Consider the following 23,397-nt stretch of genomic DNA (forward strand, 5'->3'; position numbering starts at 1 on the left):
CATTTGCAGGCAGGCAGGCAGATCGCTGGAGTCTGCCACATCAGACATGCCAGCGCTAACAGTGTCACTGAAGGAAAAGGCAATGCTGGCTGGGGCAGAGGTATGACGAATGTCTAAGAGGGAGCGCTGCCATTCCTATACCTCCTCTGACAGAATTTGTAAACTGTCTCCACACATTTCATCAGGTCTGGAAAAGCTTCACAGTCATCCGGGTAAGAGAGTGAAGGAGGCGTCATTTTCCCCTCCCTTTGGTGAGGAGGAAGATTTGTAGGAGGGAGGTTTTCTTCTGCCTCAGCTGAGTCCTTCTACTCTGAGAGGTGCACCAGAGGGACAAGACCCAAGGGAGCTGGCTGCTGCTCCTGACACGCTCTCTTACAGGATGGGACTCAGTAGAACTAGTCACTGTAGGGGGCCTCAGGTTTCAACATGTCCGTAAAGGTGGGGCCTATGGGAAAGGCCCCAAGGTTGTCCATACAAGAGTCTCTGGATAAATCGCCTGCTGGGAGTTTCCTCAAGCAGGATCTCCAGGGAGTAAAGAGAGGACCTTGCGATAGACACCTCAGAGTCAGATGAGATGTTGCTCTGCAAGTCCATCAGAACAGCACATGGTGTCAGTACAAGAGATCAGGTTAGTGCTGAGTCCCGGGGAGGGGCTGGTACCTTTATCAGTTCATGTCCCATAGCAGGCTGGTTCATGAGGCAGCACTAGGGGGAGGCATGCTGGTATCAAAATCTTCACAGAGTCTGTGCAGGGGCCCTGGCATAGGCAGAGGGTAAGGAGGTTCTGTACAATGAGTTGGCACCTGTGGAGAGCATCTCTCACCTCTGGTCAGTAGTGATTCATGCTCTTCCAGGGTGCAGACGCTGGTGGAACAGGAGCCTGGAGGACCAGCACCCTAGATAAGGATCCTCTGGGGCATGTCAGGCGGATACGGTACCGACGCATGATCGGGTTGTGGCTTGACTTGAGAGTTCATATGTTTAGAAGGCACTGGGTCCAGCACTTTAGAAGGACACTTTTATGGCACATTAGACTGGTTCTCAAGATGCAACTTCCTTCCCCGTGCTGTGGAATCAGCATGGAGGGGATGGGAGCAGGATGGGAGGTCTCCTGGGACACAGACAGGGCGGGGTGGAGAGCTTTCCCCTTCTCTTATTCTGCTCTGCAGAATTGGGCCTTGTCTTCTTTGAAGGGTTGGGTGGTGCTGCAGCACATTCAGGCTCTTTGCTAGAAGAAAGGGTGGGTGGGGCCGACATATTGGGAGATGATCTGAACTGTGTAGGTCTCAGTGGATGCTCCATTATCAAGGGTTTTAATCTACCCTTCCTAAGCATCTTAATTCCAGAGCAGATCAGAAGATGTGGGACTCCGCATGGCAGCGGGTGCAGCTTGAATGTTTGTTGTTGCAGCAGGAAGACCTGCAGGGTTGTAGCCTGAAGTGTTGGGCATAAACTAAACTTCAGACCTTGGGTTGAGACTTGAGAAATACTATAAAGGAACAAATTGGGCAAAAAAAGTTAAGGAGGACTCCCCACAACAACACAAACTGTACTATTTAACAGAAACAATTATTGGCAGGGGTACCTGAGCTACTGGCTTAGCTCAGGGACAGTCCAATGCTCCATCTCAAGCCACGGGTGGCTTAGCAGGAACTGGAGAGGCAGCAGGTCTGTCCCCCGTCTGCTCTCATATCAGGGCAGAAGGGTGTCCAGGGCAGAGGTGCAGACCTATGGACACTGCTGATGAAAATCTCCATGTGGAGCATGCAAAGGGACACAACTGGAAGAAGAATCCTTGACTAAATGTTTTTACAGTTAGGAAGTTTTTTATCCTAGTCAACATTGTTTTTTCCTGTTGGCTTTGTTTGCATTTGTCAGGTTATGAAATTTAAGGACACTATTGGGAACTATTTCTGCAACAATCAGTACTGTGAAGGATGAATGAAGCAATTCCTGTTTGTAAATCCCTTTGGGATGATCAGGATGAAAAGTGCTTTAGGAAGGATAAAATAAAAATCTCTCCTCAGCTGGTAACAGGTGCAAATGACACATGATTATGTAGATTAGAGAAGACTGTGAGGAGCTTCAGAGGGACCTAACCAAATTAGGCAATTGAGCAGAGTTCAGTAAATATTTCTGTTCTGTTTTAGAAAGGATCGGGATGATATATCACAGAAGGATGAAGGATTTTCCATCCCATTAGTAACAAAGGAAGATGTTAAACATCTCTTAGGGATAAACACTTTTAATTCAGAAGGGCCAGATAACCAGCTCCCAAAAGTCCAACAAGAATTGGTCAAGGAAATCTCTGGCCTGATGATAAAAACCTTTAACAAATCTTGAAACATGGAGGAAATTGCAGAACACTGGGAAACTGTTATGTTGTGGCAATACTCAAATGCATGTAATTACAGTGTGTAAGAATCTTCATGGGCAGAAAATACCAGGTACTGAAGGGATCTTAATATAGTAGAGAAAGACAGAACAAGAATAATAGCTGAAAGGTGAAGCCAGACAAATTAGAAATTAAGCATAATTCTTTTTAACCCTGAAGGTGATTAAACATTGAAACAAATTACCAAGGAAGTGGTGAACTTTTTATCTCTGAATGTCTTCAGATTAAGACTGGATGCCTTTCTGAAGACATGCATTGGTCAAATTTAAATTCTTGAGTTCAATACAGGTGTAACTGGGTGAAATGTAATGTTCTGTGATGTACAGGCAATTAGACTAGATAATTTAATGATCCCTCCTGGCCTTAAATCAGGGGTCTCAAACTCGCAGCTGATGGGCCATCTGCAACCAAAGCATTTTTGCAATCTGACCCGTGAGTTTTGGCCCGAGGGATGTAGCCTTGGGAATTACTGGGGGAGCCTGGCACACGGCGGCAGCAGGGATTAGGGCTGCCACGGGGAGGGCAGGGGGCCCTGATCCCTATTCCATTCAGTGCCAGCCTCCCCCCCACATTAATCTGCAAGGCCATTGCCCTGGGGAGGGGATGTGGGGGGAGTGCAGGGCGATGGTAGGTAGGGGTGAGGCTTGCGGGATGGTGACAGGCACACATATCTGCATGGCTGGGCCAGAGTGTGAAAATGCTGTGGCCATAGATGACCTGTGGCTGCAAGTTTGAGACCCTGGCCTTAACATTCTCTGAGGCTGTAAGTGTAATGGCTGATGAAGTTCAGTGCTGACAAACACAAAGTAATAGACACTGAAAGGAATCTTCTGAATGATCCCTATGTGTTATCAATTAACTGTAGCTGAGTATCACTGCAGGCAAGTCAGTGAAAGCCTCTGACCAACAGATGTGCTGTGGCAGCTCAAGATCAAGCCCTGGCCAGAGACAGAGAGAGACTGGCTCCCAGGGGCTAATCCAGAACAGGAAACTTCAAGTCACATACGACAACAACAATGACAAAATCAGGCCCACCCTCCCTGTTAGATAATTTTGTGTTTCACATGGCAATCATGCAGGGTGAGCCATGGGGCTCTGTTCTGAGCAATGAGACCAAGAACTGATGTTGGCCTTGAACTCCCCTTAGATGTTTGGGCTTCATATCAATGAAAAGGCACTAGGATCTGCTGAAGGTATCAGCTTTAACCTGCACCCTGAATGTCATGAGACATCAGCAGCAAGTGCCCCAGGCAGACAGGTGTACACATGAGCAGATTGCTAGACTGTGACTAACTGGGGGAAACTCAGCTGAGGTCACTCAATCTGCATGAAACAGGGAGCTCCACCCACCCAGAACCTGCAGGCTTGTTAAGAAAGAAGCCCTAACCACTGCCTTGACACACTTTGCTTTGTGATTCCCCTGGGGCTAGGGACTGTGCCTGACTGCTCTGGGGAGCATCACAGTACACTGAGGGTGCTCAGCTCATTCAGCACCAGTATCTGGAAGGCAGTGGGTCTGTGATTTCCATTTTGGTAGCTGATGCCATTGAAAGAGGCAGCAAACCCTGCAGTTCAGTCTGGGTCCTTGCTGGGTGAGCCTGTGTGGCATGGAGCAGCTTCAGCTCTCACATGGCACAGATGGGACCCAGCATTGCATGCCTCACTGGAGCAGTATGGGGGTATGGGGTTGGAGTTGTACCTTGGAGTTGGGGTTCAGCGACTGGATGGATGGGACTGCAATGAGGCTGAAGCGCTCATAGAGGTACTCATTCGAGGAGCTTCCTTTCAGGAGAGCAAAGGGGATAAGGTACAGTTCTCCCTCTAGAACTAGTATCAGCTGGCGATGGCGGCCGACTGGACCACTGGAATGCATTAGACCCTGCAGAAGAGAAAAGACAAAGAGGCAGCTCTCAGTCCCTTGTTTATACAGCCAAAGAAACACTCCATGTTCGGTCCTCAGTTGAAGGTCAGGGGTTCTAGTGCCCAGAATCAGCAAGCCTGAAACATCTGTTTGAAACCTGCTCTTCAGCAGAGCACACAGAACACTGATCACCCTGCTCAAAGATCTCAGTAGGGACAAGCAGAGTTAGGAAAGTCAGTGAATCTCCAGCCATGTTTCATAACTGCCATTCCCACTCAAATTCAACCCTTCCCACCCACCAAAGACCATGCCAGGTCTCTGCCTTATCACTAGTCTCCTAACACCACTCTGAAGCTATTCGCTTGGTCCAGAAATTAGTCCAATATTACCTCTCCCACTCATCTCGCTAATATCTTGGGACCAATATGGTACCATAACACTGTGTAATCTAGATTCAGTTCCCTGAATGCTGCAAATCCCTCTCTTGTCATACACCAGACAACTAGCCATCCCTACTAGCACCACATACACTGGCTGCATGAGATGCTGTATGAATGGAACATGATCATTTATATCATTAATATTGCCACTGCTAGACATTGTAACAAATCTTGTACAAAATATACCACTGTAAGATGTCAATGGAAAATTTTGGTTTGCTGAGCATAATTATCCTGCTTGTGCGCATAATAAGGACATTAAAAAGTGGATAATTGAGTAACTATGTACATGCACCTGCAGCCCAGGCTGGCAGCCAGTTCCCCGGGAACAGGGCAGGAGCCTGTGTATAACCATTCACTGTAACTGATAAGCCTAAGCTTATCAATTAACCGTTTATTGGGTTATCCTATGACATCCCTAGTGCATATATCATCTTTGTAAGTAAAAGTAAGAATATTGACTATGGCTCGGTATTTCAAATCTGTTTGCTCCTGCAATAACACTCCGTGTCACAAATGCACAATGGGAAGTGACTGTCTAGGAAGGAGTGCTGCAGAAAGGGATTTTAGGGATCATCGTGAACCACAAGCTAAATATGATTATTTAGCTTGTGACACTTGCAAAAAAACCAAACATGATTCTGGGACGGCATGAAATTAGGGAGGTGGGGTGGGTTCTGCAGTGGCCTAGGGGATAGGGCATTGGCCTGAGGAGGGCAGGGAGGTGGGCTTGAATCCCACCTCCTCCCCCCCGCCCCCCCCCCACACGGGGAGCAGCAGGACAGCCAACACAGGCTCCCCCAAGGGTGAAAATGGCTCTGTCATTTGGAAGGCAGCATGACCGACACCATGAAGGTTGGGAGGTGGGGTGGGTGTGTTCTAGTCCCCGCCCACCCTGGGAGTGGCTGAGAAAAGTAGCAGTGAGAGATAAAAAGGCATTGTTTAAAAAGTCAAAGTTAAATCCTAGTGAGGAAAATAGAAAGGAGCATAAACTCTGTCAAATGAAGTGTAAAAATATAATAAGAAAAACCAAAAAGGAGTCTGAAGAACATCTAGCCAAAAACTCAAAAAGCAATAGCAAAATGTTTTTTAAGTACAACAGAAGCAGAAAACTGGCCAAACAACCAGTGGGGTCCCTGGATGATTGAGATGCTAAAGGAGCACTCAGAGATGATAAAGTCATTGCGGTGAAAATAAATGAATTCTTCGCTTCAGTCTTCATAGCTGAGGATGTTAGGGAGATTCCCAAACCTGAGCCATTCATTTTAGGTGACAAATCTGAGGAACTGTCCCAGACTGAGGTGTCATTAGAGGAGGTTTTGGAACAAATTGATAAATTTGACAGTAACAAGTCACCGGGACCAGATGGCATCACCCAAGAGTTGTGAAAGAACTCAAATGGGAAATCGTGGCACTATTAACTGTGGTTTGTAACCTGTCCTTTAAATCAGCTTCTGTACCCAATGACTGGAGGATAGCTAATGTGACGACAATATTTAAAAAGGGCTCTAGAGGTGACCCTGGAAATTATAAACCATTAAGTCTAATGTCAGTACTGGGAAAATTAGTTGAAACTATAGTAAATAATAGAATTGTCAGGAACATAGATGAACATAATTTATTGGGAGAATGTCAACATGGTTTCTGTAAAGGGAAATCATGCCTTACTAATCTTCTAGAATTCTTTGAGGGCCCAACAAACATGTGGACAAGGAGGAATCCAGTGGCCATAGTGTACTTAGATTTCCAGAAATCACCAAAGGCTCTTAAGTAAAATAAGTTGTCATGGGATAAGAGGGAAGGTACTTTTGTGGATTGATAACTGGTTACAAGACAGGAAACAAAGGTAGGAATAAATGGTAAATTTTCAGAATGGAGAGGGGTAACTAGTGGGGTCCCCCAAGGGTCTGTCCTGGGACCAATCCTATTCAACTTATTTATAAAGGTTCTAGAGAAAGGGGTAAACAGCAAGGTGGTAAAATCTGTAAGATCGTTAAGACCAAAGCAGACTATGAAGAGCTTCAAAAAGATTTCACCAAACTAAGTGATTGGGCAACAAAATGAGTAATGCACTTTGTAAAAAATAATCCCAACTACACATACAAAATGATGGGGACTAGTTTAGCTGTAACTACTGAAGAGATATCTTGGCGTCGTTGTGGATAGTTCTCTGAAAACATCCACTCAGTGTGCAGAGGCAGTGAAAAAAGAAAACAGAATGTTAGGAATCATTAAACAAGGGATAGAGAATAAGACAGAGAATATCGTATTACTTCTGTATAAATCCATGGTACACCCACATCTTGAATACTGCATACAGATGTGGTCGCCTCATCTCAAAAAGATCTCTTGGCACTGGAAAAGGATCAGAAAAGGGCAACAAAAATGATGAGATGCTTGGAAGGGGTCCCATATGAAGAGAGATTAAAAATACGGGAACTTTTCAGCTGAGAAAAGAGGAGACTAAAGGGGGATGTCACAGAGGTCTATAAAATCATGACTGGTGTGGAAAAAGTGAATAAGGAAAAGTTATTTACTTGTTCCTATAACATAAGAACTAGGGGTCACCAAATGAAATTAATAGGCAGCAGGTTTAAAATCAAACAAAATGAAGTTTTTCTTCATGCATTACACAGTCAATTCGTGGAACTCCTTGCCAGAGGACGTTGTGAAGACCAAGACTTTAACAGGTTTCAAAAAAGAACTAAATAAAGAAATAAATCCATGGAGGTTACGTCCCTCAATGGCTATTAGTCAGGATGAGTAGGAATGTTCTTTGTCAGAGGCTGGAAATGGATGACAGGAGAGGGATCACTTGATAAATACCTGTTCTGTTCATTCTCTCTAGGGCATCAGGCATTGGCCACTGTCAGCAGATAGGACACTGGGCTAGATGGACCTTTGGTCTGACCCAATATGGCCGTTCTTATATTCTTTTATCACAGGCAAATCTGACATACAGAATTATAATTAAGACACGAGAAGTAATTCTTCCACTCTACTCTGCACTGATTAGGCCTCAACTTTATTGTGTTGAGTATTGTATGCTACATATCAGGAGGGATGTGGGAAAACTGAAGGAAGTCCAGAGAACAGGAACAGAAATGATGAAAGGTCTAGAAACCATGAGCTATGAGGGAGGCTGAAGGAACTGGGCTTGTTTAGTCTGGAAAAGAGAAGACTGAGAGGGGACTGTGACGGAGCATGCCAGCCCCGCACAGGAGAGGCAGTCCGGGCCGTGCTCTACAGCCAGCAGTCTGGGGTGATTTCTCCCTGCCCGGGCTGTTCAGCTGCCGTGCGCCCAGCCCGACCGAGGAACACGGCGCCCGGCATCAGCGCGAAGCTGCCAGGGCATCCGAAATGTTGCTGCGGCAACGCCAAGCACTGCGAACGTGGGGGGAGGAGCCTCCGGGGACAGACGGGGTCACAGCCCTGGCGGGACTTTTAATAATGGCACCCGCATTAGAGAGAGGGGGAAGGAGGAAGAGAGCCTCCTCCTCCACAGGTCCTGGCAACAGGGACGAAAGACAGATCCGCGGACCAGGAACCATCCTACCCAACAGACCGAACGCACCTGCGGCCTGAAGGCTTGCGGTAAGGAAACCGTCCAGGGCCTCGGCCGCGGGGTAGCCCCGGGAAGGGCGGGGAAGGTATCGGCTCTGGGCAGAGCCCGGATGGGCTGGTGGGCTGACGAGCTGCAGTCTTGAACCCCGTCAGCCAGGCGGGGTCTCTCTAGATCCTAGCCCTTAAGGCCCTGGGCTGGGGCCCGTGAGTGGGGGCGGGCCCGGGCCCCCCTTCCCCTCCCTTCATACAAAGGGCGTGGAAAACGAAGACAGGCCACCCTGCGAGAAATAAGTGGATTTAATTAACTGCCCGGGGGAGTGACACGCGGGACACATCACAGGGACATAACAACTGTTTTCAAATACCTAAAAGGGTGTCACAAGGAAGAGAGAGAAAAATTATTCTCCTTAATTATTCTCTGTGTGTGCAGAACTGGAGAGGGTTGCTGCACACACATGTAGCGGGAATTCTCCTTGCTGCCCCGTGCCTGTCATGCTCATGCCTCTTTATGTCCCACCCACGCTCTCTAGAGTGGAACACACCCACGTTCTGACCCTCTCTCTAGGGACTGACCTGCTTTGCCCCTTTCTAGATCCCTGGACTTAGGGCTAATTTCATTCTCTCTTTCCCATTGAACTGGAGGCTGCAGCATCTTCTTTTTGGGAGTGTCTCTTTCCCCTTTCCAAAATGTTCCTGGCCTGACTTGTCAAATGAAAACATAAGCCCCTCTGAGTAAAAAGGGGTTAGAGAGCAGCATACAACGACTGGACCTACGTGTGCACAGCAACCAGGCAACCTGGGGAGAAAGGACTGGGGGGTGCATACATTAAGAGAGATGGTTTTGGTGCATATTATTGCTTGTGCCAAATTCTGCACACACAGTTCAGATGGGGCATCCCTGTCCTGACCCACAGCTCCCCCACCCTGGCCTTAGGCCTCTCCTGAGCAGATATTTTGAGTAGTGACATGCAGCAATTTTTAATGCTGTACTTTAGACTGAGGACACGTCACTGATGACTTGAAGAGTAACAGGAATCTCCAGTGGGATTCTCTAAGCTTAGCTCACAGATCACAGCAACAGTCCTAAGGCCTTCAACTCCCTTTGGCCGCCATCCACTGGTGGAGGCTGAGGCAACACCTATAAGGCTCAAAGGAGGAAGGCTAGACACACAAATAGTAGGCTAGACAGAGAGATGGCAAGAAACTTTCCCCTTTGAAATGGGAATAAAGTGGTGGAAGGAAAAAGAGATTTTCTTTTAAGAGAAGTTAAAAATAGTCACTGACCTCTTGCTGTTTTTCCTGGCCTCCTTGCAGTTCTATAGCTCACCCTGCTCCATTGACTGGAGACAAAGATACAGGGTCAGTCACTCTGACATCCAGCTGCCTCAGGAGCCTTCCTGAGAAAAATGTCCTCTCCATTCTGACATATTGTTTACAAGCACCAGCGGCTCCTTGAGGGAGGCCTCCCTCTGCACTCTGCCTATGGTGAACCAGCCTGCGTGCTCTGCAGCTAAATTTACCAGCTACGGCTCAGTCTTGCCTCTCTCTGCAGAGACCAAGTTGACAAGCAGTAGCTTCCCACCAGGGGGTTGTTGTTTTCCAGAAATGTTTTTTTATATATATAGATTCCGTTTGACTTACTGCTCCGGGAGCTTTAGCTGCAGGCAACATAATGAGACTATCTAAGCCATAGTGACATGTGCCTAGCAGAATTCTCCATTTGTATGGAAAACCCCCAGGGCTTAATATTTTTTCATGAAAGCTGCATGTGTGTTAGGAAAACAGAAATAAAATTATGAGTCTCATTTGCATTTCACATGCCTCCAAGAGCTATTTTCAGGGGCAAGATTAAACAAAAAGAAGCTGTTCAGTGCAAACAATGGATGCAAAGGTTTGGGTGGCCACAGATCCTGTGCTCTGTGTCAGGCCAAGGACACAGCCCCCACTGGCTGCCATGGGGTTCCAGATCCCAGCACATGACGGAGGCTGGAAAGGCCTCGTAATTGTTTGCCTTGGTGACTGGTGAATTGTTGGGAGTGTGACTGAGTCACTGGACACTGGCAGTGCAGTCAGCAGCTAAAATGCCAACAAGCTGCTGGCCTGGGGGGGCAAGGCTCCTCTTCTTAGCAGCCACTGCAGAATGGACATCAGAGATGAGCTGCCAATAAAGGGACTGGATATCTGGGCTACTGGCAGAGACAGAGCTCCCATCTGCTGGGGTGATGCATCAGTGATCTGCTGTGTCCATCCCAACACGTGATTCATTATTGTAACGCTGGGCAGCAGGCTCTGGCCTGCTCTGCAGCCCCTAGCCCAGGGACACAGTCACAGAATGCCCTGAGTCAGTCTCACAAAATTACAGCACAGAGCCCAAGCACAGTGCTCCTCAGGCTGCAGGGAAATAGCAGGAGCTAAGAACACCTGGAGACCCTGTTAGAGATCCACTCCCAGCCTATTTTAGTCCTCCTGACAATGGGTGAAGTGCAGTACCCAGATTCAGGACTTCGCAGAACCCAGCACAGAAAACCTGACTAGCAAATGGCTCCTCTCAAAGCCCTCTGAAGGTTGGGTTCCTTGCACTAAAACCATCATTGGTGATTCTACTGCCCTCTCTGGAAGCAGGCGCTGCCTTCCAAACTGTAGCCCATTGGGCTAACTTGCCTTTATTATATTTACTGCCTTGTCTTCACTGTGTTCTGTTTTCATTCTACTCAGCAGTTATGCAAGGAACCTCCAGGCTGGCAGCCTGTGAGATATTACCCTCCAGCAGTCCCTCTAAGGATTGGGGACCATGAATTTTGGCACAGACAAATGACCTATGGTCACCCTTGACTTTTGGGGAACTGAAAACAGAGCATGCAAAGGGGTTTTGACCATAATAATACCTACCAACCACCAAAACATCCAGAGATGGCTAGCCACACGTGTGCCTTGGCAACAAACTGATGTATCTGATAATAAGTTGAGATCATCAATATTCTAACTTATAGGAGAAGACAAGTTCAGCATTAGTACGGTGAGGAAATACAGATAAGGAAAAGAAGGGAAACTCCTAGTGCATATGCATTAGACATGGAAGCGTCAATGTAGCATCTAACAAAAGCTTCATCCCAGGCTAGGGGAAGTAGGAGGAGCTGTGGCCCCGGCAGGTGCCGAATTGATGGTCACTGGTGATAAGAGGGAAGGTGAGGGTAAAGAAGAAAGTTTTGGGTTGTTCTGCATGGGACTGTGTGAGTATTTTATGGGCAGATGTAGACTAAGTAGTACCTCAATCTACCTCATTGAGTGGGGGTGTTTGTGACTGAGCTAACTACATGAATAAACCATCTATAAATATAGAATAATTCCTATAGAGAGAGGGTTGCAGCTGTGCACATAATAATTAAGAGTAATATTGGTCCTGATCTTGGGACAAATACATGCCAACCCTCAAAGTAGTAAGTGGGAATTCAGAAGTAATCAATGCAATTAGTCCATAATCTGCAGGTCAGGCTACAAACTCCTGGCCATACTCTCTAGGATTGACGTGCATTGTTACAGTGGTTTGGGTGAGCCAGGCATTGGGCCCAGGCTTATGGCAGTTACACCTCTAGTTATGAAATGCTTTGTACAGGCAGGACCAATGTGCCAGAAAAGCCCCACTCTCTGAAGTAACCCTGAATCTCAGAGGCTTGCTGGGGTGGTTGGGAATTGTTTCTTTTTTCATATGGCCAGAACTGTGGTCCAGCACAGTCATGTGTCTCTTCTCCTTGCTGTCCCAGCGTTAGAAAAGAGCCTTAATGTTTGAAAAATTATCCTCATCTTGTCTGCCTAGAGACACAAGAAGGGAGAGCTGGACCCTGTATTTGCCCTGTTGACTGATTGCTTTGTGACACTGGAACCTGCTTGGAGGATCTCAGACCTCAGGTGGGCTGACGTTATGGGTATGACGTAACTCTGTACTTAGCACAGCCTGCTATTAATGCACTGCCAACTAGCTGTATAAAGAATAAACTCCACAGTTCAGACAATCTCTCCCTCTCTGTCAGGCTGCCATGGAACCAGATCTACACCTTCTTGAGGAATTTGGAATAGCTGAAATCACAGGAACAACAAATACCTTCGATAACCAAAAGCTTCAGGGGGTAGCCGAGTTAGTCTGTACAGGAAAAACTTAACCAACAAATAGTCTGGTAGCACTTTACAGAGTAAAAAAACATATAGCTCAGTGTTTCTTAAACTTTTTAAGACTGAGGAACACCACAATATTTTTTTTTATGAGGAAAACCAAGGATTTTTAGCTGAGAAAAAAAAAGTTGGGGTGGGGGGGGAGAGGAAAGGTAGGGGGGGGAGTTACTGACGGAAAAAGGGCTGGGGAAAAGTAATTGGGGAAAAAAATGTCACCCGCCCCTTTAAGAGCAGCCATTTTGAATTCTGTTATTCTCTGTGGCACACCTCCCACTGCCTCGCGGCACACCGGTGTGCCTCGGAACACAGTTTAAGAAACACTGATATAGATGGTATAATGAGCTTTCATGGGCACAGCCCACTGTGTAGATTCTTGCATGTAGACCCTTCCTATCTAATTGCTATCCTATTATCCTTATCTGCTTCTTTTAACTATCCAATCTTTAGGTACTTATAAGGTTACCAGTTCTGCCTGCTTGTTTTTCCCTTTGATATTTTCATACCCTCTGCTCCTTGTTTCCTGCCCCCTTCTTTTTTTCCTTCCCCCCTTTCCCTTCTCCCCTATTTATTTTGGGTCTGCAAATCCTAAACTCAAAACTCCGGTCATCTGAAGAAATGGGCTGTGCCCACGAAAGCTCATGACACCATCTACATGTTTTGTTAGTCTATAAAGTGCTACCAGACTATTTGTTGTTTGATAACCAAGTACAACTTGATACAGAGACTTTCTGTGGACCACGGATGCCCCTGGTGGACAACACATTTTAAGGTGCCTGAACAGCGAAGGATCAGCAGTGGAACACAATGAATGGATAGTCTGGTCTCTAAATGTCAAACAGCTCATTGGGAGTTAGTAGCTAGAGTGAGAAATCTCTGGTGACACCCACACCCAAACCACACCTTCCCACAAGCCCTGCTGGGGGCAGGGTTGGCTGCTTGGCCAGCTCCCAGAAATGCTGTCCATTACTGCCCATCAGACAGACAGCTTATCAGAAATCACCCTCCCACCCTATCAGTCCTGAATCTGTCCACACCTCACTACAAATATCTCAACCAGGGGCAAATCAAGCCTGGAGGCAGCCCCAGGCTCCTGCCCTTCTCCTGCAGGCTGTTTGGAAAGGAACAGGATATCTGAGCAGCACCCAGCGATCACAGCAAATCCAAAGTGTTACGGAGGCACAGGAAGGCTGTTCCTGGGACTGTCTCTTTCTGGCCCAAGAGACTGTGGCAGAGAGAGAGATGCTGGTCCAATAGATGAGCTGTGACTCCAATGGTCTGGAAAACTCAGCAGGCCTCCCCGCTGCTCCTAGTCGCAATCTGTCAGCACTGCAGGTGCAAACGGCTCGCCAGGTCCCTTTGCACACAGTGTGCCTCTCTTGCAAGTTTTCTGGTGCGGCAGCTTAAAGCTGAAGCCCTTTCTCTTGAGAGGATCAGACTGAAGCTGATGTAATGTTTCATGATGGTTCATGTACACAACAATACTATGCACTTCTCATAGAGAAGTGCAAGTGTGGCTGCCTTGCTGACAGCAAAGGACAGCATGTTTCAAGGAAACTGCCAAGGCGGTGCTTTCCCCTTAAGCAAAAATTAAATCAAAGAGCAGCGTTACGCCCATGGTGAAATATTATTCCATTCCGCTTTTCAGATTCCCAGAGCCAGGCCCTTAATAGCATCACGGCTGCTAAACAAAGACAGTTGTTCAAATAATTATGAGCCCTGCATAAAGGAGCTAACCTCTTTAGTCTTGAAGTGTCTGTGATGTATAATCTCAGACTTTTGTTTTCAATACTTTCACTGAAAAGCTGCAAAACAGAATAGTTCTATAGTCTGGCTAGGAAACCTGCAGCTGGCTTCCCAGCTCTGCTCACTTTGACAGTGCAGCACTGCCCCCTAGTGGCAGCGAAATCTGGGTAACCAATCAGTACAGCTATCTCAGGCTTTCATATAGAATTAAGACCTGTAGGAAAAAGAAACATGGGGGAGGGGGATTCTGCCGTTCACAGGCTCCCTGCTTCTCTTAGGGAAGGGGTGTCACTACATGGAGTAACAAAAATGCAGCAATCAAATCCCTCCCACAAGAGAATCCAGGAATTCAGATGAGAGAACAGTGCACCTCACTCAGCAGCAACCCTGGAGTCTGTGTGATCTGTCCCTCGCAGCGACTGCTCCCACTCACTGCAGATTGGTCGGGCCCTTTAACAGCACGTGGATGTAGCAATGAGGCCACTTGGCGAGGTTCTACTTGTCATCCGTGTCCTGTTCAGCTCCTGCTCTCCTGCAGCTCTCCCTGAACTGTACACTCACGGTCAGCCTGAGCATGTCCAGAAACCCCACACCTCACCTGACTGACAGCAGCATCCTGTCTGATCTCCAGCCTGTGCCCGCAGCCTCCCCCTCACCTCACCACAAGCCTCCCCTGCCTGTGCCCAGGCTAGCACTTTCCTACTGGCTATGCCAGGCTCTTGTTGTAACACAAAATCGCAGGATGGTGGAGAACAGAGAGGTGGGTGAGGCTTTCAGACCTTTCTATGTCCAGAAGCCTAAGGAAACCGGGGCTGGCAGCACATAGGAGAATGCAGGCTCTGGGGAACAGGATGGGGATTCACTGACACTGTCTGTACAGCAGCAGTAAAAGGAAGGGAGAGCTACATGGTGGGGTTATAACTTGTAGGGCTTTGCAACAGGCACGGAGCGTAAATCCAGACAAGCTAGCAGGGCCCACAAGAACCCTCTGGCAGAGTGCAGCCTACAGCTCTGGTCTCCTTTCTTGGAAGGACAGAGCTCAGACTGAGAGGGCATGGTGGGGACCATTGGGTTTGGGCTGGGGTTAGGGAAAAGGAACCGGCTTTGGCCTCTCTCAGCCTCAACAAAGGGAATTCTGGCGCAGGAGGTGCATCTGAAAGGAGAGTTGCAGGAAGGCTGGGGGAGCCACTATAGAAGTTAGTCCTGGGACGTACAAGGTCAGTGGGCTGAGGGGTAGGAGCTAAGAGCAGTGACTGGCTAGGTGTCAGCACTTCCATGGCATGGTGCAAACAGCAGCATCCACCTGCACAGCCCAGGAGACGGGGAAGTGATCATCCACGCAATGCTGATTATTGGTTATGTTTGAGACAGCACCTAGCCTGTCCCTCGAGATGAATGAAGTAGAAATGCAGAGCAAGGCATGGACCCTGCCTCCAGAGCTTACAGGCCAAATATATAGCACGCAGGTGGGGCACAGCAAAAATCCTGCACATGTGCAAAGAGGTCAGGAAATGACTAGAAAAAAAGCTTCTTATGTCAACCTTATTGTAACCCCTTTGTGCTGGCCTGCTTGCCGTAGACTCCATGTTTAACCTTGAGTGTCAATTCTCTCCTATACTAATTCAAGCCCTTTCAGTGTTCGAAAACGGGCAGAATCCATTGCCCCAGAGAGGGGAAGAGACTTTCACATGGTCATGCAGCAAGTCACTGGAAGAGCTGGGATGAGAATCTGGGCCCCTGACCCCTCGCCCAGAGCCACTATCCCCAGTGGCATCAGAGGTCTGGTTAGCCTGGGAGCATTCACTTCCATGCCAGCAGCGTGATGCCTTGTGACAGTCACTCTGCTGCATATGGCAACCGCAGCACCAGGTGGCACCTTTCCAGTTCTCTGCATGTGTTTAACTGATGCATGGAACATGCGCCATACATACAGCATGCAACAAACCCCTCTGCATGAGACACTCCACGCATCCCAGATACCCTGCCATGGAGCACCCTGGCTCTGAACACATGCAGCAGAAACTGACAGGCTCAGAGTTGGGTAGCACAAACCTTAAAAGCTCTGGAGAGGGTGTCTGGTAAAAGAACAATATGGGGAGCACTGAGGAATCTAAGACGATAGCAGTGGCCAGCCCCTCTCTTGCCTCTTCACAGAGAAGCTCTGCCCAGGACGGTTAGCACTCAGAGGATGCCACATTTATCGGCTTCCTTAGACAGGAGGCGTGGGGGCTCTGCTGGGATCTCACAGTCAAACAGGCCTGAGCTCTTAATGTGAGAGCCAGGCTGGAACCAACCTGCAGCAGCTCCAGTGTGTGGATCACTCGGTAACCAATTGCCCTTCTTTTCCAGGACGCATCTCTGGCCTAGCCCCTCTCTTGGTGGGGCAAAACATATGGTTTATGCTGTGGTGCACTCAGGGACAGGCCATACCCATACCCAAGACCTCCTGGAACAGACAATCCTCCAGGGAAACCTGCAAGCCCAAACTCTGACTCTCAGTGTTTCTGACAGCGCCCCAGCTTGGGGAAGTGAATGCCTGAATGCAGCTGTGCAAGCAGCCCCAGGCAGTGCAAAGCTCCGACAGGATGCTGGGCAGAGAGCTCTCTTCCTGATGGATGCTCCAAGTGGGCAGGATTCACGTTCTGTCTGGGAACATGTCACCAGAGGAGGCAACAGTGAATGGACCTGGCTGGAGAGTCTGGGACATGGAGGCACTCTTCACCCTAAGCATGGGCAGCACTGGCATCACCAGCGCCAGCTTCCCCACCACTGGGGCACTCCCCAGACAGAGTGCTCTTGGCCTCTCTGTTGTGGTTGCCTTGTGGCAGTGCTGGGCTTGGTGACATGTCTCCCAACTGGGCTGAGACCCAGCAAACTCATTCCCTGTAGGGCCCACCCCTGCAGGCACTGCTCCCTGACAGGATTCAGTCCTGCAAAACTCCATATGACCCTCCCCTGAGTGAGGCAGGCGCCCAGCTGGGCCAGGCCAGAACCAGGCACCCAAAGGTGAAAGGTTCGGTGCTTCGTTCCCAAGCCCTGTGCTATCCAGCCACTTACCCCTTCCATGGGACCAATCAGCAGGTCATAGAGCGCGCGTAGTGGGGCTTTGGCCAACATGCTTTGCCTCCTGGGAAGAGAGGCTGCTCCATCCTTCACAGGGCACATGGTGCTGCTGGCCAGGCTGCTCATGCTCTGACAGCTCCTGTGGACAGACAAGAGGGAGAGGTTAACTGCAGTGTCCTGGAGCTCTGTGCCCTGGCATCCCCATGGACAGGCTGGTGCTCCCGGAGCAGCTTCCCCCCACTCCAGTCTCACAGCACAGAGAACAATGAGAGAAACTGCAGGGTGAAGCAGCTGCAGACAACAGCTTACATTTCTTTGAAGACTCCAGTGTCCCAACATGCTGTGCAAAGTGTTTAATGACATACTTGTGTGGAGCGATTGTGTGCAGAGAACATAAGACCCATTACAACTCGCCTGCAGCCGCAGGAAGATTTACACTGGCGCTAGCTAGGCACCAATTAATCTGGGATGGCATCAAAAGGCAAATGCGACAAAGGGAGGGCCGGGCAGACTCCTGTGCTTGCTGCCCTACACAGCGTGGCCCTATATAGAGGAAACCTCCCCAAGGGAGCACCGCTGGGAGCCAGCAAGCTGCTGACTTGGCGCTGCAATTAGACCCAGCAGCATCCCTCCACTGAGAACAGATGAACATCTCCCAAAGCCCAGGCAGGCAGCACAGCCCAGGGGGAGACCCACAACCCTCACACTTCTTGTGTTGTCCAGGGCTCAGCACAGCTTCGTAGGGGAGGGGGCATTTCTCCACCAGGCCCAGCAAAAGCACAGGAATTTGTCCTGAAACAGCGGCAGGATTTACACAGGTCCATGTACCCACTTGTCCAGGGGGCCAGCAGGGAGGAACAGGAGGGAGCAGACACCAGACATGGACCTCCCAGGGGTCAGTGAATGGACTTCTCAGGTCTGTTCTACTTTTCAGAGGGGAGTTAAGGGCTCGGCTTCCCCACCCCAGTGCTCATGCTCCAGCCTGACATACTACAGCAGTGTTTCTTAAACTTTTTAAGACTGAGGAATACCAAGGATTTTTTGTTGAGGGGAAAAAAAACAGACTCGTGAGGCAGCCATCTTGAACTCTGTTGTTCTCCACGGCACACCTCCAACTGCCTCGGAACACAGTTTAAGAAACACTGCACTACTGCTTCCTCCTACAGCAGTGCAGGACAAAATGCAGCTGACCCCTCAATCCCTGGCCCTGGAGGTGTGTTTCCTGGCTGCTATTCCATCCTTGCCACCTCATTCCAATTCTCCGCTGCTGCCCCCAACCATTAACCAGACATTTACAGCTGCTCCCTCTGCACCAGCTCACCCAGCCCTGAGGTTGGTTGCAAAGGTCCAGAGCTGATCACTGCTCCTGCCCCAAAGCTGGCACCCAAAGCTGCCCCATAGTGCCCCTTCTCTCCAGACAGGCAGCAGGAGCCAGTCGCTGCTGGCCCTATTCTCAGTCACATTTCTCAGCATGCAGTGACCTCTGGAAGCTGGCAGCCTGACATGACCACTCTGACTGGCACTCAGCTGCCCCAGCTCCCCTTTCACTGCAGAAGGAAGCGGAATAAGGGAATTGCCTGTGCTCCTGATGGGCAGCAGCTGCTCCAGGTGCAAGACATGGACGGAGCTCAAGAGGGGACAGGCGCTCTGCCTGAGCCTTCCCACCACCTAACAAAGAGCACAAACGATCTTTGGAACCACTGGGTTTGGCCAGGCCAGGCGGAGTCCCAGGAAGGCTCTCTTTCCCGGCCACAAGTGTGTGGCTCTCTTTCCCAGGCACAGCCCAGAGCCATAGTACTCACGGTTTGGCCAGCAGCACAAGCGATACCTACCCAGTAGCCATCACTGAGGGCCAAGAATGAACCATCCCCTTGCTGGGGTTGTGAGTGACCCTACCCAGCATGGTGAGAGGGAACCCAGCGAGATACTCACTCTCCTCCTGCTGGCCTTCCCACACTGCTCATGCCGAGACCACAGGGCTGGACATCTCCATGTGCCCCATGACCTCTCTGACAAACACTCCCCCGTGCTGCACAGGCATAGGGTCCGTCCCCCAAACACCCCCACCCTGCACCCTATGGGCACACAACCAAACACCTGTCCTCCCGCCCCATGCTGTTTGGGCACAGGGCACCTCTCTTGAAGCCCAGTCCACCCAGCCACCCCAAGGGTAGGCAGCATGTCTGCCAAACAAGCCCACATACACCATCTCCTGGGCATTCAGAGCTGCTCCCTCGGCACTAGCTGGCCTACGGACAGGCACACAGCAACTCCATCGGACGCATCCCGCATGCTCCCCCAGGGTATGTAACACCTATGCCTCAAAACACCCTCCTTGACCCCTGCCAGACACCAGCCCACTGTGTGATGCCAGCATGTTCCCACGGGCCATCGGTGCCCCATTCTCACAGCCATGGAACAACTGTACTGTCCCCAACCGTTTCCCCAGCACTCTGAGGCTGCTGTGGTCACCCAGGGGCTAGGCAGAACTGTAACAACCGCTTAACCATGACTGTGGAGTCACCATCAGTGCTGCTGAACAGCAAAAGACAAAAAGTCCCAACACACAAACCAGCTTCCTAGGAAGGAAGCAAATGTCCACACAGCACCATGGGCCCATGCCTGGCTGTACAGAGCTGCTGCAGTCACCATCCAGCTCATCTTCTGGCCAGCTGCTAAGATCACAGAATCCCAGAGCTCAGAGACCTCAGGAGTCATCAAGACCTGCCTCCTACCCAAGACAGGACCAACCCCAACTAAATCAACCCAGCCAGGGCTTTGTCAAGCCAGGACTTATACACCGCTAGGGATGGAGATTCCACCACCATCCTAGGGAACCCAGCCCAGTGCTTCACCGCCCTCCCAGGGAAATAGTTTTTCCTAATATCCAACCTAGACCTTTCCCACTATAACTTGAGCCCATTGCTCCTTGTTCTGCCAGCCGTCACCACTGAGAACAGCCTCTCTCCAGCCTCTATGGAACCTCTCTTCAGCAAGTTGAAAGCTGCTATCAAATCCCCCCTCACTCTTCTCTTCTGCAGACTAAATAAGCCCAAATCCTTCAGCCTCTCCTTGCAGGTTATGTGCTCCAGCCTCCTCATCAATTTGGTCACCCTCCGCTGGACCCTCTCCAATGTGTCCACATCCTTTCTATAGTGGGGGGCCCAGAACTGGACACAATACTCCAGATGTGGCCTCACCAATGCCAAATAAAGGGGAATAATCACTTCTCTGGATCTGCTGGCAATGCTCCTCCTAATGCACCCTAATATGCCATTAGCCTTCTTGGCTACAAGGGCACAATGTTGACTCATCTCCAGCTTCTCATCCACTGTAACCCCCAGGTCCTTTTCTATTGCTTAGCCATTCAGTACCCAGCCTGTAGCAATGCTTGGGATTCTTCTGTCCCAAGTGCAGGATTCGGCACTTGTCCTTGTTGAACCTCATCAGATTTCTGTTGGCCCAATCCTCTAATCTGTCTAGGTCACTCTGGACCCTATCCCTGCCTGCAAATGTATCTTCCTCTCCCCCTAGCTTAGTGTCTTTTGCAAACTTGCTGAGGGTGCAATCCATCCCCTCATCCAGGTCATTAATAAAGGTGTTGAACAAAACTGATCCCAGTATCGACCGCCAGCCAGACATCGAGCCGTTGTTCACTACTTGGTGGGCCTGAAAATTTAGCCAGCTTTCTATCCACTTTATAGTCCATTTATCCAATCCATACTTCCTTAACTTGCTGGCCAGTATACTGTGGGAGATAGCATCAAAAGCCTGCTAAAGTCAAGGTATATCACATCCTTCCCCATGTCCACAGAACCAGTTACCTTGGAGGCAATCAGGTTGGTCAGGCATGACTTGCCCTTGGGGAATCCATGCCGACTGTTCCTGATCACTTTCCTCTCTTCCAAGTGCTTCAAAATGGATTCCTTCCCCCCCTTCACTTCACCTCTCTGATTGCTCTGGGCCCACTTCTCAGCCACCTCATCCAGACTACCAGGTCTTGGGCTCTTGTCTAGCTTCAACAGGAAACTTGTTTCTGGGCACTAAGCTTAAAATAACACTACGCTACACACTGGGACTGCAAAGTCTTTATTCAAGTTTCTTTTGGAACACAGAAACTGAAGAGTTTGTCACCGTCTCTTCACAGGGCTGCCTAATGCTGAGCGTTCCCATTTCTCTGTGCAGGTCACACATCCAAGGAATGACAGTGACAAAAGCCAGAACTGGGAAGTATTCATACCCAGAACATCAAAACCTAAGTAAGTCCCTACTGCACAGGCCAATCAACCCAATAACACACATTACTGCCACCTCTGTGCCTAGCAACATTTTTCTTAGTCGCTAATACGCCCTGCCAAGAATGAAATTTGTGTACCTGGTATGTTTTCTCACATACACGCTAGGCTAGTGTGTCGGTAAAGCACAGAATCAACACATTACACTCCTCCTGCCCCTGAGAAATTCCTCAACTCATGGGCTCTGACTAACAAAGGTGGACTGCCCCCGGGGACCCTGGAAAAATGTCTCCCTGCTGCAGCACAGGACTGGATTTGCTCTCACTCCTTAGGACCAAAGTTCCCTGTAAGCTGCATGGCTATTTTCTGAGCCCCGCTCACAGGTTCAGAACTCCCGTGCAGGCAGGGAGCTCAGCTGACCGGCAGGGGGAGGGCTGTCCCACTAAGCAGCAGCTTCAAATGGGAGTTCAAGAGCAGGTAAGGAGAGAAGATAAAGAGGGAATAAATGGCTGGAGGAGGGAAGGAGAGAGTAAATGACTGGGGAGGAATGACAGTCAGAGGGGAAGGTAGTTTGGAGAGTCCTGTCTGTACAAAGAGAGGCAGAGGCAGAGGCAGAGACTGAAACACAGCACTTTACTCAATCCTCCTGGGAAGGGGCTGACTACATGGGGTAAGTGGGGGACAGAGGGATGGGTGGGTGCTGGCACTGGGGTGAGGTGGAGGTAGGGGAAGTTTGTGTTGTGTCCTGGGGTGAGGTGGAGTAGGAGTGACAAGTTTGTTTCTGCTGTGTGTTCTGTGGGCTAATTGTGCCTGAAAGTTTGAGAAGCAGAATTTTATCCCAGCCCCAGCTGATAGTACAGGAGTAGGTAGGGAAAGGGGGTAGGTGGGTGTTGGTACTGGGGTGAAGTGGAATCAGGGGGGAGTGAGTTTGTGCTGTGAGGTGGGGGAGTTGTGGATAATTTATTTGTGCTTTAGCTGGGAGTTAGGACAAGACAGACTGCTGATGCCTGCTACTTTGAGAAGCAGGATTTTATCCCAGCCCCCACCTGGATACCCCCACAGGGAGGTGGGGGAGAAGGGGTGCTGGCATCTGTGTAGTGAGGTGGAGGCAGGGGACAGTTTATTTGGGGTGTCCCTGACTCACTAGCTGGCAGCCCAGGGCAGTCCTCTCTGTTTGGCTGGGAAGCAGGTTGCATGGGTTGTGTGTGTATACCAGGAGGAAATTTGCATGATTGCATTTCAAACAAAAGTTTAAATAGGTGTTAATGGCTTAAGGTAAGAAAGAAAAAGATTTTTTTAACAGATTTTTTTTGGAATATTGCAGATATCTAAAATTCTAACCTTAATGATTTTTAAAATCCTGTGTTACTATGTGGCAGAGTTCTGGCTCTTATGAGTGAGAAGTAGCCAGTACTAGGTGTGATGCTAGTTGTTTTATAGGATGAAACCTTATTTGCAAGCTCTTTGAAACTTGCATCTGTCTACAAATCTTGAAGCCATGTGTTAATTTGCTCTGGGGCTTCTAACTCTTTGAGTTGATGACACACACAAGGTAAAAGCTTCAAACCAGGAGAACTTTTATCTGTTTTTACAGGTCTCTTTCACTTGTTCTTGTATAGCATGGATCCTAAACATTCCTCAGAGAAACCATATGAGCCTTAGTGAATGCCTTTTACTCTCCTTTCCAGTATCAGTAAATATTATATTAGTCATGCTCTCCTTGCAAATACTATTTCTAGTTGACTCATGGTTTGTTTAGCGACTCAAAGATGAGCTATGTGTGGATAATATGGATTCTGGTGTGTTTACTAGGTTGAGCTATTAGAAAGGATGATGTTAACTATCCCTTGTTTAATATATTTTCTTCCACACACACAGACTGCATTATATATTTGTATCTATCTATGTGTATGTATGTTTTTGTTTGTA

General features: G+C 49.0%; 1 protein-coding gene across 10 annotated transcripts in view; it reads right to left on the minus strand.

Annotated features, from left to right (window-relative positions):
- Positions 1–23,397, minus strand: part of TTC28 (tetratricopeptide repeat domain 28) — a 590,183-nt gene that overhangs the window by 31,792 nt on the left and 534,994 nt on the right. For all 10 annotated transcript variants that reach the window (XM_075898910.1, XM_075898909.1, XM_075898911.1 and 7 more), the window contains 2 exons: positions 17,228–17,372; positions 4,095–4,274 (listed from right to left, as the gene is read on the minus strand). In XM_075898910.1, coding sequence (XP_075755025.1) covers positions 4,095–4,274; positions 17,228–17,372 — 325 coding nt within the window. The remainder of the gene's footprint in view (positions 1–4,094; positions 4,275–17,227; positions 17,373–23,397) is intronic.

Source organism: Pelodiscus sinensis, chromosome 15 (assembly GCF_049634645.1).
Source record: "Pelodiscus sinensis isolate JC-2024 chromosome 15, ASM4963464v1, whole genome shotgun sequence".
NCBI classification, from domain to species: Eukaryota; Metazoa; Chordata; order Testudines; family Trionychidae; genus Pelodiscus; species Pelodiscus sinensis.